This window comes from Hypomesus transpacificus, chromosome 15, assembly GCF_021917145.1.
Source record: "Hypomesus transpacificus isolate Combined female chromosome 15, fHypTra1, whole genome shotgun sequence".
Classification (NCBI taxonomy): domain Eukaryota; kingdom Metazoa; phylum Chordata; class Actinopteri; order Osmeriformes; family Osmeridae; genus Hypomesus; species Hypomesus transpacificus.
This window is the reverse complement of record NC_061074.1, coordinates 1,347,492-1,365,281: the sequence shown is the minus strand read 5'-3', so window position 1 is coordinate 1,365,281 and position 17,790 is coordinate 1,347,492. Positions and strand designations below refer to the sequence as shown.

Sequence of the window (17,790 nt, the reverse complement as noted above, 5' to 3'; positions counted from 1 at the left end):
ATGTTTATGGGTAATTACTCATGTTTTCAGTTGTGAGTTAAAGAAAAAATAAATAAAATACGTTATTGGTTAAAAATCGTTTTGGTCGCCCATCCAAACAGTCAACTTTTAAATAAAATAAAAATTAACGTGGGATGTAGTGAGAGTATTGAACAGCTGGGTGCCGCTAGATTTCCAATGATGTAAACGAGGACGAGCGGGCGGTGCGTGATCCTCCACAGCGCGCGTCAACTCCTTGTTCGTGCCGTGGGGAGACTCGAAGCAGACCCCTCTGTCATTAACTACCAGCTACTCTCCGATTCTAGTCTGGTGATTACCCAGTAACGAGGTTTTTTAACAGCACGTTATTTTCCCGGTTTTGTTTTCAGTCGTCTTCATCCCATCTACCTAGTACCAACCATGGCAGCGAGTGCCAAAAGAAAGCAGGAGGAGAAACACCTGAAGATGCTGAGAGAAATGACGAGTTTGTCCCCTAACAGAAAGTGCTTTGACTGTGATCAGCGCGGCCCTACCTATGCCAACATGACAGTAGGATCTTTCGTTTGCACCTCCTGCTCTGGCATTTTGTGAGTACAAATATGATTGAGTGACCTTTAACGTTAGCTATCTAGCTTTTACAATTAGGCCTCAGTAGTTAGCACTAGCTCGTTAGCTACCCTGATGTGGCCCATTTCGAATGGCAGTCACTAGTATGTTAGGGTACTGTAGCGGACTAGTATGGGCGGCAGCTAGCTCCAAGCTAACGAACCACAGCAAGCTATACTGCTAGTTAATTAGACTAGGGCTGACATTGTGTTGCTCTGCAGAACGGGATGGGTCTGGGTGTATGTGGGAGGGGGTTGGGAGTACAGTAGGGGGGTATCATCAGATCTAGCGCAGCTTTACCGACTAGCCATCCTGCTACATCTATAAGACAGCCAGTGAGCTGCTAGCTCTAGCTAGCTCACCCCGGCATTTATCTCGACTTCAGTTCTAGCTAACCACAGCACTGTCAGCCTATTACTGTTGCTATCCTACTTGCTCATTTAAGTGACACACGCTGCTGAATGCATTTCAAAGTAGCGTTATGTTAATAGTACTAGCTAGGTAGATGATATCAGGTAGTAAGCGCTAAGGTCAGTTCTTGAATACGTCCCCCAACCCCCATAACTAACTAGAATGAATAATGTCGCCTTTGCTGCTAGCCATGCCCCACATTCCCATTAATAATCAGCAAGCTATCTTTAACGGTTGGTGTTACAGATGTATTAAGCTGTAACCATCAAGCATCTGCAAGCTCGGGTTGAGATTACTAAAAAGAATGTGGTTTACATTTAGTAAAACAGCAGAAGACATCTATGGACAGTTAACAACAGTCAAGGTCCTGAAATATGATGGTACAAGGAATAGTGCCATGCAAATGAGATGCAAACTCACACCTCTCCCCTCAGGTTTGCCATACCTTTAACACTAGGCTTATTTCAACATACTAAAATATGAAATATTGTCAGGTATTTGTTCTAACTATGTATTGCATTGGTATACTTATGTTGTAAGTCTAGCCCAGTTCATCATCTACATGTCTTAGTGTTGGGCTTGTGTCCATAGTGTCCAACTCTCTACTGATCATGATATATAAACACAACATGCAACCATTTCCCAAGAATATATAAAGTTACATTTCAGCCAATGAAAAGTTAATCAGGCCCTAAGCTATTTTATTTAACGAAAAAACAAGTTTCCTGTAGCTCTATTTACAGGTGTGCGGCCCTATCACTTGTTCCCATACTCATAAGGCTATTTAAAACAAGACCTTAAGCTCCATCTCAACAGAAGGATTGCTCTCCCTTACAGGCTATTTCACCTTTGTTTTACCAGGTCTGCTGTTAGCCAGTATCACCTTGAAAACTATGCAAAGACACTGGATAGTCATGGAATTGTAGTTCCTCCCTTAGTAGAGGATTAATATTTGCTACAACAACAACTAAATAGACGTATGGCTAGACAGTTCTTCTTCAAGTAGAAAGTGAAACAGTTGTCATTTCTGATTGAGGTCATGTCTCAAGTTAGACTCAGGTCACCTCTTTAGGTCACCTTATAAGGGGGGTCATTCGTAATCCTACTTTTTGTTTCTTTATAGTTGTACATATCTGTCTGTTAATCATTCTGGGAGTGAAGTACAACTTCATGTTTGTGTAAAACATTGTCTGTGTAGTAGACTGGGTGAGAAAGTTATGTTTTTCAAATGGTTCAGCGTCCCTATATCTCCACTGTCACAATTGTTCTGCTGGGATTTGTAATGGAAGAATTCGAGTGGCACTGTGTAGATCTGAATAGTCAAGGGATGCGATTTCAATACAATTTATTTCACAGTGAATTTCCCAGTGGTCTAAACTTTGTCATGTGAGATCATTGAGTTATTTCATAAAGTCAGATATAGAGGCTCCTCTAAATAGCAGGGGTGGGAATCTTTTGGTACCTTTCGCTTCTGCGGGTCACAAAACGATTAAAAATCGATTCACAATTCTTTACATTTGTGAATCAATGTGAATCGCTAGAAGATTGAATCGCGAAGATTGAATCGCGAAGATTGAATTTCCCCACCCCTACTAAATAGTCTCACACTCACGTTCAATATGAGGCGTGTGTCTTTCAAGCCAAGAGAAAGCAGAATAGCTGACTTTATTATAACCTGGAATAGGTCGTGGAGCTGGTCTGTGGCCATGCTGATTGCACATTTCCACTGGCACGTGTTTAGTCTCAGCTTTTTGTGTTTCCACTAAAAGGAACAGCACAAACGGGTGGCTGTATTCCCAGAAACAATGGTGGTACATGAGATAGCACTTGTATGTTATGTCTGTAACACTTTCTTAACAGCAAAAACAGACTTATTAAGAAAAGGTTTCCGACAAATGTACCAGCTTTCTCAAGACTGCTATCTAGTGTTCACTGCAACCTTTTGATATGTAAGTTAGCTTTTGTTATCTTATGGAAATCAAATGCTTACCTCCTAGACTTGCTCAACTGTTGCTAGCATGATAAATAATACAGTCTACCATATGGCAAGTAGCTCATGTACCAATATGCCCACAGAAATCAAGAAAACATGCAGCTAGCTACTTATCAACTGAAAATGATTGAACATGTCTTGCTAACAGGCTGTTTTTTGACTAGTGTTTGGCACTATTCATAATTTGACAGTCTGACCAATAAACCACTAAACAGATTCAACATTAATGTCTGAGCTACGTTGCTAGTATAAGTAATTGATTGAAACTGTATTTTGACAGCTGGCCAATCAATCATTACTCAATGAGAATGCAAGAATAGTTTGTTTATGGCTACCTGGCTTGTGCTATGTCTCTTTCTAAACTGGAATGTTTTGGTTACCAGGGTAACTAAGACTTGTAAATCTTAACTTGTGTATTGTATTTGTCAAATTTTTCCAGACATTTTGTTAATGCTGGGTGATACAGCAGACTATGTAACCGTGTGAATCAGAATACTGCTGGTGGCCATCTACTGCTGGTAGATGTTCCCATTTCAACAGACCCATCCCATAGCAACACAGTATATGACGAGAATACTTGGGAACGTTTGCATTTGTTATGCATGTGTAAAGGGGTCTATTATAGTGATAAGAACGTGTAAATCTGCACCAGTGTTGAGTGACATTGGTGTGTATTGTAGACATACCAGGAAGGAACTTGGGTCACTTTCTCTGCTGGTCAAGAAAAGACCTGACTCGTGGAAAATTAGGCTGTGTATTTTGACGGCTGGTGTTGTGTGGTGGGGAAAGATTGATGGAGGATCTTCATGTAGACAGGACGCCTGATGTGATTGCAGTGTCAGGAAGTGGCAAGGCTCCACCACATTGCATCAACAGCATGTGATATGTGCAACGGGAAGTGGTAGTGGTCAGCTCACTTCTCACGTTGTTCCAGAACAGCAGAGGAAGTATGAGCGTATGGTGCAGCCTGCAGCAGCAGGCACGGTGCAAACACAGCGTGGCATGCTCTGAAACGCTTTGGGTTGCGGTTTCTCTTGAGTGTTTTCTGTCTCCATGTCGATTATACATTTGCATATGATTTTAGCACTCCTGATACATATATGACAGATCTCTAGAGAGAAACCAGAGGCTGAAGAACGTGTGAGGAGTTGAATTTCTCGGTCCCCGTCTCCACAGGGAGTGCGACCACCTGGTCACGACCGGCAATTCATCCCTACCTCTAACGACCTCCAGGTCAAAGGTCATTCTGAACGTGTTATCCGAAACCAAACCACTTTGACCGTGTTCCAAGTCACTTCAATGTCTTGCCTTTGCTTCATTCATTCCTTCCTTCATGCTTTCGAATGCAGGTCTATTGTTTTGAAGCCTTTCATCCACTTAGGGCAGGGTAGCAGACCTCAAGTGTTGTATGCACCCATCAGTCAGAAAGGCATAGCTGGGGCACATTATTTAACTGATATTTCTAACATTCTCTCAGGAGGTTTAGTGCTCTCTTTGACAGCTCTTCTTATTAGGAAAACAGCCCCTTCAGGTGCCAGTCCAGTTTAAGAGATACTTTTTTATTGCATGCACTCACTGCATGCTTCCATTACATTTATTAACTGTTATTCCTACACCACATGCACAGACGGTTCTTTGACAGCTCTTCTTACAATAGTTAAAACGACGACGTGTCTATTTTAGGTGTAACTTGCAAGTACAACAGCAATAGGCCTACTTTATCTAGGCCTCCCTAGTTAGCTGAATGTCTTGCAACATATATTGCAAAACCAAGTGTTACTTACAACGTCTTTTATTGGATTAACTTTTTTAAGAGATGTTTCCAAATGTCTTGCAAAGGAAGAGATGGCATCACGGGCATGCCTGGAGGGCCTGGAACTCTTTCCCTGTATCTGACCTAGTTTCATTCGAGGAAAATGCTCATTCACCTGCCCCAAGCACCCAGCACACACATACCCTCCCACAGTCACCAAAAGAACAAAGGCTTGCCTGGCCTCCTGGGAGCTAACTAGCCACCAGAATAATGGAAAATTCAATCTCTTGAATTTTGTCATACCAAGCTACTCTATTTACATTTATATTTAGTCATTTAGCAGACGCTCTTATCCAGAGCGACTTACAGTAAGTACAGGGACATTCCCCCCGAGGCAAGTAGGGTGAAATGCCTTGCCGGCATCGATCCGGCAACCTTCTGATTACTAGTGTCTGATGTGCACTACCAAGGCAAGGGCTGGTTTGGCAGATGCTCCTTCGCTATCAGCAGTAGGTCATGTTAACTCTCTACTAGCAACAGGAGACGCCGTGGACTCGGTTGATTGGGTAACTGTTCAGATGGAGCAAAGCCATTCAGTGGAGCTAGGCCTATAGGCTAAATTGCACAGCAAGAGCAGTGAATAATTTAGCAGCTGGCCTAGCCTTACACTGCATCTATGACTACCATTCTTATCACCTAGGAGATTTTTGTCGTTGGAACGTGTGTGTGTTTTAAGGAATGCTTCGATACTGACTTGGTGGCGGGGTTTGGGTGTGTAGAAGCAGGAGAGCTGCCTGTTTGTGAAGCTCTCTGCCAGCCCACCGGGGTAGACCAGGGCCGCACAGGAAGCTGGGAAATTGAGTCAGGAAGCGATTCTCCTGATGCCTTTCTCTCACATCTCTAATGCATCTCAAGAGGTCATATGAAAGGACAGACACCTGACTGCTATAAGAGTTGGTCATTTTCGTCTCACAGTTTCAGTTATTTAACTTTCTTTGTAGCCCTGGTGTCTCCCTGTGCAGTCTTGGTCCCAGTTGTACCTGGATGCAGTAGATAAGTAGTTTGGATGTTTTCTGAACTAATCTGACCTCTCTGCCACTCTCCTCCTACCCACAGGCGAGGGCTTAACCCACCTCACAGAGTGAAGTCGATCTCCATGACAACCTTCACGCAACAGGAAATTGAGTTACTACAGAAAAATGGCAATGAGGTAGGCATGGTGACCCACAGAGCAGCAGCACATCATGTTCTCCTGGACACATTGTTTGACCGTTTTTCATTTGGGTGGCATTCTTGGGATATTAGTGTGCTCCTTTAGAGTCTTTTTGAGAGGATTTGTGTGCGAGTTGTGAGAATGCCATGATGTGCCTCAAACCCGCAGCAGCCCTTTCATGGCTGTTCTGACGCCCCAAATTTGTATATTCAGACTTATTTGGCTCCGGCAAACTCAGTCTTGATTTGCCTAGTTGGGATTTGAATTGGAGTAAATATCATGCTAAATAACATGGGTGATACAAGTACAACATGGCCTTTGTTTTCTACGCGCCTTCATTGAGAAGTAAACGTGTGTGTCAGATGTTCTGTATGGCATGTGACTTGGCATTGAAGCATCCTCAGGAGCAGGAGCATCGACGCAACGACCTGGGTGGATTCATGCATCATCATGAACCTCCAGTCTGTTCACCTGCCTGTTTCTCCACAGTGCTGTTGCAGCCTGCTATTGGATCTGTTGCCATATTGGTCTAACTCTATTTCAACAGAAATGTCTAAAGAATGACACGGTAGTTTCTTTTCAAGCATCCGTGCGTTGTGCCTGTTGGTTATTAAGGCCTCAGGTCTTATAATGTTTGTCGAGAAGCAGTCAAGTGTCAATGTTTGGGATCTGTATAACTTAGCCGAAGGTCTCCGTTTTATTCGGTGCCAGGAAACCCTGGAATGTTCTCTTAACCTCCAGGTGTTAAAGTCTCATGTTTGCCTTTTGCTCATGTGATTGACCTCATGCCCCTTCCTCGTAGGTCTGCAAACAGATCTGGCTCGGCCTGTACGACGACAGAACCTCCTCGATTCCTGACTTCAGAGAACCTCAGAAGGTTAAGGAGTTCCTTCAAGAGAAATACGAGAAGAAAAGATGGTAGGACTTGAAGACGTAGTAGACGATACCCAATTGCTCTGAAAGTACCAAGTCAATGAAGGGACTAGTTATTACAAGTTCAAGACAAAATCAACGTATTTATTACACGTGTAAGGTGGAGGTGTCTGATACACTCAAGTTGAGTATCACCGAAGACTGGACAATGAATACAGGAAATCAAGGGAGTATAGGGTATGACAATATGGGAGGATACAATATGATTAGCATAGCCTTCGCAGGCACAGAAAAAGGACACTGTATGCTAGGTAGCTCTTGTTGAGGTCCTTATATAGGGCTCCTAGAAATGGCATTGTCGCTCCATCTATTTTCCTCATTCAAAGTTGCATGGCATTATACAATTTGGCGATATTGGGACCTCCGACTTACATTAGTGACACAGGCCTTTCCTAGTCACACCTTACAAAGAACTAACTTATGTCTATGCATTCATAAGAAAAACTGTCATTATGCTGTTATCAATGATACAAGAAACATAATTAATAGATGGACATATTTCTCTACTGGACATAACCAAGGGTTGTGTGCTCATGAACCTAATATAGCAAGGTATAGATCAAACATAGTTCATTATATACATAACATTTCAAACAGTATAAAAGTAAGAAAGTAATCATTATCTTCAATTATTGTTAGCTGGTCAGTAGTCTAAGGACAGACCTCTTCAGACTTCTGTAGTTTCCCCTGACTTATCCTGCCCTAGAAGCAGCTCGTGCAGGAAGCCCCTGAGCCAAGCAATTTGCATTGATACCACTGTGTTATTGCATGCAATGTAGGTTAGCCACCGCCTACTGGCTGCCCTGAAAGCAAGCCTCTGGCGAGTGCGAGCGGTTTCCTGATGTCGGTTGTGGTTGTCAGGTACGTTCCTCCAGACCAGGCCAAGGTGGTGGCCTCGGTCCACGCTTCCATCTCAGGCTCGTCCAACAGCAGCACCAGCAGCACTCCTGAAGTCCGGCCCCTCAAGACCTTGTTGGGCGAGGGCGTCCCTACCCTGCATCTCAGCAAGCACACACCCAGTCAGGTGATACACACACACACACTTACACCTTGAACCTCAGCACAAACAGAACTAGTCAAGACACACACACACGCACCCTGCTGTCTGCTGTCGAGGTGTGTGTGTGTGTGCTCTGAGGTAACCCTGGTGTCTGTCAGTCTCCAGTGGTGAGCCGCAGCCAGGCCCACCAGCAGTTCCAGGACAAGAAGTTTGACCTCCTGAGCGACCTGGGTGGAGACATCTTTGCCGCCCCTCCCTCCAAAGCTCCAGGCCCAGCCAACTTTGCCAACTTTGCACATTTCAACAGCCACCCAGGTATGTGATCAGAGGGTTCCGGGCACCGACATCCTCATTAGAGAAGGCCCTGGCCCCCACACACACACACACACACACATCCCCACACACACATACACACCCACACCCACACACACGAAGGGTAGAAGGTTGTCCAGACAGGCAGCTCTTTCTGGTGAACCTGGATGTCCTCCCGCCATGTCTGCTGAGTCATCATTCTGCTTGGATCAGTCCACGTCTGGGTGTGTTCATTTGAGTTTGCCATCCCAGTGTCGTTCCTGTGTCGTCATCATCTCCTCATTCATTGTCTGGTCTGACCCTCCTCCCTGATCTCCAGCCAGTCACAGCACAGCTGCAAACGCAGACTTTGCAAACGCAGACTTTGCAAACGCAGACTTTGCGAACTTTGAGGTGTTCAGAAGCGCCGGTCCATCCGGTGCTTTCCCCCCTGCACCTCCAGCCCCGTTCCAGCCCTCGCAAACAGGTAAACCACCACGCATCCTCACCCACGTTTCACGCCTCGTTGTCGTCCATTGTGTATTATCTATGTTATTATTTCTTTGTTGTTTCGGTCTGTTCTCTCCTGTTTGTGACTCCTGATCCCCCCCCCACACACACACACACACACACCGGTTCATGGCCCCACAATATGCTTCATCTTACAGTAGCACTCAGTTGTGCAGTTGAGTGCTGCACGCACGCACACACATGCATGCGCACACACACACACACACACCCACACACACACCCACACACACACCCACACACACACCCACACACACACACACACACACACCCACACACACACACACACACACACACACACACACACACACACCCACACACACACCCACACACACTACTTAACAAGCAGAGACTAAACTCCCCAGGCCTCAGCCACAATCAAGCTCATGTCTTTATTTTATCCCCTCTGCTGGAGGTTGTTGAAGAGTGCAATGTCATCATGACCTTCTTGATTTTAATATGACGACACCCAGCTCACTGCTTCCAGAATCCCTGCTCTCACCCAATCTGCCTGGCTTCTACTTCTCTCTCTCTCTCTCTCTCTCCATTTTCTTGCTGTTATCTTGTTTGTTTATTTTCCGTCTGTTTGCTTTGGGCGACAGTCGTGCCTTTGTTTCGTTTTACGTGTCCTTCTGTTTTTCCGCCCTGTCTTGCATTCATTGCTCTCGTCCTGTTCTGGCGGCCAGCGTTCACCTCACTGTCATCCAGCCGCAGTGTGGGGGAGTTTGGCCCCTCTCTGCCATACTGGGGCCATCACAGTAAGTCTCCCTCTCTGGCTCCTGTTTGAACCGCTCTCCTCCCACTCCCCTCGCGCCTCTCTCGTGCGGGTCTGTCCTAGTTTGAGTCGGTCCCAGTCCTTCCATTCGGCCTGTAGATGAATGTATGTGGTTCTGTGTCTGCTGCTCCCATAAAAAACAAGTGCTGTTTTGGTGAAGGTTATCCATCTTAGTGCGACCACCTGCAATTCTAGTGGACAATGATTTGAAGTCCCAGTGTGAGAGTGCTCTGCTGCGACATAACAGTTCCTGTCAATCGATGTGCCCAGGATGGGCCCTCTTGAGAAAGGGACGACCCTGCCGTACTGCAGCTGCGTGGGCCAGGCCCCAGGTTCCAGCTCACCCCTTCACGTCCTCTGAAGTGACACACAGACCCGCACGCGCTTCGCAGGCCCCTCTCGTGACATGCTCTGTAATCTCTCTCTCTCGCTCGTGCAGGTAGCACACCTAGGGGGAAATAGCGAATGCAAATTTGGCCAATTTGGACCACTTCCCCAAATCCTGGAGCACTGACTCTGGCTGCTTCGCTAGCTCCCCGGGAACGCCCATAGAGGCGCTACAGAGCGCTAGCTCCCCGGGAGCGCCCACAGAGGCACTACAGAGCGCTAGCTTCCCGGGAGCGCCCACAGAGGCGCTACAGAGCGCTAGCTCCCCGGGAGCGCCCACAGAGGCGCTACAGAGCGCTAGTTCCCCGGGAACGCCCACAGAGGCGCTACAGAGCGCTAGCGGCGCAGCTGGTAAAGATGCAGCTCTGGTCGACCTGGAGAGCTCTGCCCAAACGGAGCGAGGGAACTCAGCTGCCAGGCCATGTTTTGTAGGATTCCAGTTAAGTTGCTGTGCAGCTCGGGTGGGAGTGAAAGCATGTGTGGACGCTCGGATCCAAGGGCTGTCCTCTCTGGGGGGGATTAGCGTAGTAGGAAGTCATCTTTCAGGGCTGTGATGGAACACCATGTGCTAGATGCTCACCTGGTTGTCTGCCATTGCTGCACTACTTTTGACAAGCAGAAAATCAAGCTGCGACTCACTCAGCGTTTACTGTATTTCTCCCTCCCCTGGGGAACTGTGGAGTTGTGTTACATTTCTTGTCCATAAACCAGCAGGGGCATACTTGCATGACATGGCTGGGTTTGTGTCTATCGAGGCCCACGGATCAGGTGTGAGCACTGCGTGCTGGATATCCCCTCCCCTCCAGCCGTGAGTGAAGATCCCAGCCGCTGTGTGTCGTCTCTCCCCAGGGAACAGCCTGCCCAGCAGGGGAAGCCTGGGGCCTGGCCAGGCAGGATTGAGCCACCCTCAGAGCCAGCTTGCGGGGCTGGGAGGAGACCGCTACGCTCCCCTGGCAGAGCTGGACACTGTCTTCAGCCCGCCAGCCCCCCCGACCAGCGCTTACAACACCAGCTCCCAAGGGTGAGACAACACGCCTGTCCTCTGTCGGCCTACATCTCCGTCTTCCTGTTTCCTACACCCCTTTGCCCCTATTCTCTAGAAGGGTACAGTCGGATAGTTATGCCATAACATGTATATAAAGAAGGCTATTGTTTACCAAGAAGTAAATTGGGTGTTAATTGGTCGACCAGTAAGTGAGTAAGGTTCAAGTGTCTAGTAATGGAGTCAATATTCAGTTTGAGTAGCTCTGTTTGGTTCTCCTCCTCGTCGTGTCACGGCTCCTCTCAGGGGGATGTATCCCAGCGTGCCAGCAGCCTCCGCCAGCCAGGCCCAACAGGGCTGCCTTCCCAGCATGCCCCAGGGTTTCGGAGGTGAGTGTGGTCCTCCATGTGTCCTCAGCCAGCAGCCCCGTTTGAGGCCCAGTGAGGGGTGGACTTCATGGTCCTCTGTTCGTGACCCCAGTCTGACCACCTCCCTCCATCCCTGCCAGGTCCTTCAACCAACCCCTTTGTTGCCGCTGCTGTTGTCCCCGGAGCGGCCCACACCAACCCCTTCCAGAGCAATGGGCGGGCGGCGGCGGTGGCGGCAGCAGGTGGGTCAAGGAACATTGGTCCACGTTCCGACACGCTCCTGAGTCTGTGCGGTCGTTTGTGGAGTGAATGTGAGACATAGTGGGCTTTGTGGAAGACTGGAGCGGGGCGAGAAGGTTTGTGAGGGTGTAAGGAAGAGGGGCTGATGTGTCGGGTTCCTGCGGCTGGACGGGGTCATTCCCCAGTTCACTTGGGTATGTCTCCTCCTCTCCCTCCAGCTCACCGCTCCTCGCTGCCCTCCCGTGGCCTGCCGTGGTACTGCTTTTTACCGTATCGAGAGCTCTTTCTAGTGGTGTGGTGCGTGTGATGTCGGGTTGTGTGCATGTTGTAACCTGCTCATCTGCTGCCGTGTTGCAGCCACATTTGGCTCTGGCTCCCTGAGCATGCCCTCAGGACTGGGAAACGCTGCTGCCTTCAACCTCCCCACCAGCTTCAGTGGGAACTTCCAGCCGCCGTACCCTGGCCAGGGCCCCTTCCCCCAGGCCCAGGCCTACCCCCAGCAGCCCAACGGTGTGTGTGCCATGCATGGGCCAAACGGCACATTTCAAAGTACTCGTCATCTGTGTGTCTGCCTGCACTGTCAGCTATGTTAAGGAATAGTCCTTTTTCGAAGCATTCGTTTTCAATCGCTGCTTCGTCAAATCCTTGATATGGCCCAGGCCTGGTGTGTGTCTGGACACGTGTTTTATCCGAAGGTCTGTCAGCTCCCTCTCAGCGTTTGTTTCCCTGTGTTCGTCCAGGCGGAGGGTTCTCAGGCTACGGCCCGGCCAAGCCCATGGTGACCCCTTTCGGGCAGGTTATGGCAGCACCCGGGGTGTCTAGCAACCCCTTCCTGGTGAGGAGACCTGATTGGTTGTCATTGGTTTGTAGTGACTTATTTCCCTCAGACACTTCAGTATTTCCTCATGTTTTGTCTCTCTGCGGTCCAATCAGGCCGGAGCGCCGTCGGCCCAGTACCCTGCCGGAGGCTCTTCCACCAATCCTTTCTTGTAGCGCTTCCTCCCTGGACGGCCACTACCACAAGCACACAGCGCACTCACCCCTCCCACACTGTTTTGTTTCACCGGTAGCTTTAAAAACACAATCTTTCCGAGAACAATTTTTTTTATGAGAAGGAAGAACAAGACCGACAACAGAAAGGAGCAAGGCGTGCCTCGATGACGTGGAAGCCGAACCGCAGACGGTATGGTGAAGGTTAAATGTGCTACACTGGACGTGGTGGTCCCCTCTTCCTTCACTCAACCTGTGAACTGGCCAGCTTCAACTGAGCCCAGCTATATTCAAACTGGCTAATACTAAGTTATTGCAATTGTCCCGTTCATTATGCTGCACTCCTGTACATAGGTTTTTCTTCAAAGAAACTGGCTTTTTGTGCATATCAGTATTTGTATCTTTAACATGTTTGTTAAGGCAGAACTGTTACTTTGAAAGCTGCAGGCTGCTGCAAGTTGCTGGAAAGAACCAAAAGCAGTGTGGCATTGGTAGGAGTGTCTCTACCGAGGACGAGAAGAGAACATGTATTCATGAGGAGTATTTCTGTAAGAACAGCTGCCCCCCAAAAGGACCTCTGAATCTCAGCTGTCATGGGCAAGAACCACAAACTAGAGACTGAAGACCACTACTTGGATGTTACAGAAATTTAAGTTAATGTGTAAATATATATATATATATATTAAAATGGATTTTACCAAAACAATTACCAAATCACCTAGTTGTGGGGTTGGAAATATTGGATAAAAGTGTTTTTCCTCAGTCCTCAGTGTGTCCTCAGGAAGCATGTGTTCAGAAGCTGTGTGCACGCCCTGTTTCCTGGGGCCTGGGGGGGAGCTCTGAGGCAGGGGGGTCCTTGTGTTGTGGCTGTGTTATCAGGCAGTACACCCCCCTCACCAAGAACAGGAGGGCAATGGCGGAGAAGTAGGAGCCATAAATGATGAACTGCAAGAAAGAGTGGACAAACACTGAAGATGATCCAGTGCTTAAATGGAACAGTTCACCCCAAAATATACGTTTTTCCTCTTTCCCGTAGTGCTGTTTATCCATCTAGATGTTTTGGTGTGAGTTGCTAGTTTTTTGGACATCGGCCATAGAGCTGTCTGCCTTCTCTTGAATCTAATGGAGGTAAATGGCTTTTGGTGCAGTTTCATGTAAAAAGTTTGGTAAAAAGAAAATAGTTCCTATATGAAACTGCTCCCAACAAGGTCTATGAAATACCTAAAGAAACCAGGTCATGCTTTCAGGAAAAATATGTATTTTCGGGTGAAATGTGCCATTAAAGGTGAGTGCTTTTCCAAGCGCAGAGTCTCATTACCTGTGTGGTGATGTCCAGACCCAGTCCCCTGCTGTCCACCACGATGGATGTGATCACTGTCTGAAGGACCAGAGCCCCAAACGTGTTTGCTCCAAATATCAGTGCATATCTCTCCATTGATAGTTCTGCGGCTATCTGGAACCTTGGAGAGGGGTGACAAATGAAGATGAAGTGGCTCACTCACATTCATGTCAAAGGTAATGTGTCCTCCATGGTAAGTGTATTGGTATTGATGAGATTCGTTAAACCGATATGCCTATAGTGAATTGCACCATGTCCAGAACATACATGGCTATAGTGATCAGCAGCATATACAGGGTCTTGAAGAGGATGTAGCTGACGTAGCAGACCCAAATGTTGCCAGCGTATGTCATGAGGAAGAGTGACGCGGCTCCCAGGCCGGAGAAGATCCCCAGGGCCAGCTCCCCCCACTGAGCCCAGTTCACCTGGGTGAAGCCGATCCCGTAGGCCGTCGCTGCACCTGGAGAGAACACGCCATATCTGAGTCGACAGTGTCGGGAGGAGGATGATGGATATGAAGTACCTACATGAAAGTAGTGTGGAGCTCACAGTGTCTAGCTCACAGTGTCTAGCTCACAGTGTCTAACTCACAGTGTCTAACTCACAGTGTCTAACTCACAGTGTCTAACTCACGGTGTCTAGCTCACGGTGTCTAGCTCACGGTGTCTAACTCACGGTGTCTAGCTCACGGTGTCTAACTCACGGTGTCTAGCTCACGGTGTCTAGCTCACGGTGTCTAGCTCACGGTGTCTAGCTCACGGTGTCTAACTCACGGTGTCTAACTCACGGTGTCTAGCTCACGGTGTCTAGCTCACGTTGTCTAGCTCACGGTGTCTAGCTCACGGTGTCTAGATCACGGTGTCTAGCTCACGGTGTCTAGCTCACGGTGTCTAGCTCACGGTGTCTAGCTCAAGGTGTCTAGCTCACAGTGTCTAGCTCACGGTGTCTAGCTCACGGTGTCTAGCTCACGGTGTCTAGCTCACAGCATGAGTGCCTCTGTTGGCCACTCACCGCACAGATTGGACACGGCTTCCACCGCTCCGTTGTAGACTGTGATGTTCTGAGAAGGCTCCACGTGCTCCCATAGCACCTGCACGTAGTTGACTGTCTGGTTGTATCCGCAAGTGGCCAGAGCCCACCACACGGACCAGTACAGCAGCTGCCTGCTGGAGTAACAGTCCAGGAAGTCCCTCCACAGCTGGACCAGAATGGACAGGCAGCCCCCTGGCGGAGCTGGCCTCTCCTCGCTGCCTCCAGCCTCCACTGGGTCATCACTGCTGTTCTCTTCCCTGGCTGGTGCCTTACTGCTCCCCCCTCTTTCATCGAGGGCTGAGCGGCTGGACAGCTCACCGCCTTCTGACCCGGCCGCGATTCCTGTTGACAGTTTCCTCTCCCTGTCATCACCGAGGCTACGATGGAAAAACATGCTTCTCCGTGGCATTGGCAGGAAGCAGGAAGTGACCAGGGCGATGGACGTCAGCACCAGAGTCAAGACCAGGATGTTGTTGTAGGACATGAGGTCGAAGCTGAGGAGAAGCTGGCCCAGCACAGAGCCCGCAGTGTAGCCCAGTAGCTGGACACTGCGGCAGTAAGACGTGGCCTTGCGGTACCTCGTCAGATCCACCACGCTGTAGATGTAAGAGAAGTAAGCCACCTCGCAGGCTGTCACCACACCGTAGAAGAACTGCATGGCCTGCATGGCTGCCACGCCCTGCAGCCACAGCAGCAGGGCCGTGGTGATGAAGAGGTTGAGGGACTGGAAAACCACCACAGGCTTGTAGCGCAGCCAGTCAGTAAGCAGAAACACAGGGACCAGCACAGACAGGTATGAGTACGTCCACACTGGGAAGATCTCGTTGTTTACCTGTGGGGAAGCCAGAGACCCAGTCCTAAACTTCAACACGTCACATCAAGAGGAAATACATAATGCACTGATGTAAAAAAAGAATGTTATTAAATATGCCATTCTTACAAAGAATAAATATTTGATTTGTTAAAGATTTGTCTAAGTTAATTTGATTTATAATTATTCACTTGTTTATTATATCACAAAAACAAAAAAAACGATGAATTCCATTGTTATTTAAATTATTCACTCTCAGAACGTTCTGGGATTTCAGAAATGTTTCCAACTTAGTTCTCTAAAACCATTTGCAAATTATTGCATCGAATCAACCAGCATGTTCCCGTTTTCCCCTCTTACTGAAGTGAATATATTTGATCCAGCAGCCACTTTGAACCAAAGCTACAGACACTACAGGGGGATTTGAAACTACAACCTCTTCATCAGCAGTCAAGTGCTCTTCTACTGAGCCATACCCACTCCAAACTGGTGTGAAGGTTAAACAAACTCAAATAATTGGATATTTTTTACCTTGATTGGGATTTGATATTACTGTAGAGACATTTATATTCATTCTGCCGTGGTTAGACTGTCCAATACATTTCGACTCACACTTAATTCTATGTGCAAGTGTTTCCATGTGCAACAAAGTTGTCAAATATATATACATATATATTTTCTCCTGTAGCACGGATTGTTCGATTCGGCCAAAGTTTAAACAGCTGTAATTCAATGATCTTTTGACATATCAAGGTGAAATTGCGCATGGTAATTCAGAACGATGTCATCCTGTTTAACTAAACAGATTTTCAATTTTAAGACAGGCTCAAACACTGTGGCTGGATTCAAACCTACGACGGTGTGGGGGTACCAACTTGGATGTAGTATCAATATGCCAAACTAGAAAATGTGTTACCAATAACATGTTGAGTTATTGTGGGGCAAGGAGAAGAAGATTAATAATAATTATTATTATAAAACTAACAAATACAATAGGTTCCCTCCTACCAGAGGAACCCTTATTAACTAATTCATGCAACTACTGAGTGATAAAGTGCAACGTGGTTCAAAAGTATATACCTGCCAGTCAACCCAAACATTTTCTTTCTGACTTTAGGTTCTCGTCCCCTTTTTACCTGCCAATACCATTTCAGACTATTTAGCAAAGACTTGACAGGGCAAATAAAAAAGTATAGCAATGTACCTGTTCCACTGTCAGGTTCTTATCTGGTCCTGTCATGTAGGGGATGAGAAAGGGCTCCATAGGCTTCACTGTACTAAAGAACCCATAGCAACACAGCAGACTGGTGGGGTAGCCCCACCCTGCCTTCCAACGGCGCAGAACCTCCATCCTTGTGAGACAGTGTAACTGCTGGAACACACTGGTGTTGACATGAATATTAACCTGTCCAGGTAACTCCAGTCCCTCATGTGCAACTGGTTAGCATTCCTGGCAGTGCTGTCCCAGTACGCTGTCCACATCCAGTTGTGTCAGTGTATGTTGTAAACTCAGTCTGTCAATCAACAACCTGCTCAAAGGGCACTTGAGTGGGCCTTAACTTTCTACTCATAGGAAATCCCAACAACATAACAATCAAACAATACATTATCTGTTTCTATCTGTTACAGCATACGTGATTTTAGGATTTAAAAACATATTAGATAGTACCCAATTGCTGTGAAAGTACCAAGTCAATTAAGTGAAACATTTTTGTTAAGTTCTTTAGATAGGGCTCCTAGAAATGGCCTTGACACCTCTTCTATGTTCCTCGTTCAAAGTTGCATGGCTTTATACACTTTGGTAATATTGTGACCTCTGATCTACCCTAGTGTCACAGGCATTTCCTAGTCGGACCTTACAAAGAACTAACTTATGGCTATGCACTTCATAAGCAAACAGCATAATGACGGTTTATCAATGAAAAAAGAAACATAGACATATTTCTCTCCTGGACATAACCAAAGGTCATGCTCTCATGAGCTCAACACAGCAGGCTATAGATCAAACACTGTTCATTAAATTCAGAGCATTTCAAACAGTATAAAAGCAATAAAGTAATTTTAATCTTTATTATTGTTCACTGATCTGTGATGAGGACAGACCTCTTAAGATTGCATTAAGCATTTTATGTCAGTTGGAAAATAGAAGAAGGCAAATG

The 17,790-nt window shown here is 47.1% G+C and overlaps 2 protein-coding genes across 4 annotated transcripts; one reads left to right on the top strand and one right to left on the bottom strand.

Moving 5' to 3' along the window:
- Positions 1 to 196: 196 nt before the first annotated feature.
- agfg1a (ArfGAP with FG repeats 1a) lies at positions 197 to 12,574 on the top strand. Of its 3 annotated transcripts, none has more exons than XM_047036492.1 (12): positions 198 to 566; positions 5,859 to 5,952; positions 6,758 to 6,873; positions 7,750 to 7,912; positions 8,047 to 8,203; positions 8,520 to 8,666; positions 10,719 to 10,890; positions 11,158 to 11,240; positions 11,360 to 11,461; positions 11,817 to 11,969; positions 12,200 to 12,294; positions 12,393 to 12,574. In XM_047036492.1, exons 1-12 carry the CDS (start codon positions 400 to 402, stop codon positions 12,450 to 12,452), a joined length of 1,509 nt encoding a protein of 502 aa, XP_046892448.1. In that variant the 5' UTR covers positions 198 to 399; the 3' UTR covers positions 12,453 to 12,574. The 3 variants fall into 3 exon arrangements, with proteins under 3 accessions (XP_046892449.1, XP_046892448.1, XP_046892451.1); XM_047036495.1 differs by lacking the exon at positions 198 to 566 and adding an exon at positions 2,649 to 2,945; XM_047036493.1 differs by lacking the exon at positions 11,817 to 11,969 and having other exon boundaries at positions 197 to 566.
- Positions 12,575 to 12,978: 404 nt separating this feature from the next.
- Positions 12,979 to 16,982, bottom strand: slc19a3a (solute carrier family 19 member 3a). Its single transcript, XM_047036509.1, has 5 exons — positions 16,836 to 16,982; positions 14,800 to 15,652; positions 14,056 to 14,248; positions 13,768 to 13,909; positions 12,979 to 13,394 (listed from the first exon to the last, which is right to left on the bottom strand). The coding sequence occupies exons 1-5, from the start codon at positions 16,980 to 16,982 to the stop codon at positions 13,242 to 13,244; spliced, it is 1,488 nt and encodes a 495-aa protein (XP_046892465.1). The 3' UTR covers positions 12,979 to 13,241.
- Positions 16,983 to 17,790: the final 808 nt, after the last annotated feature.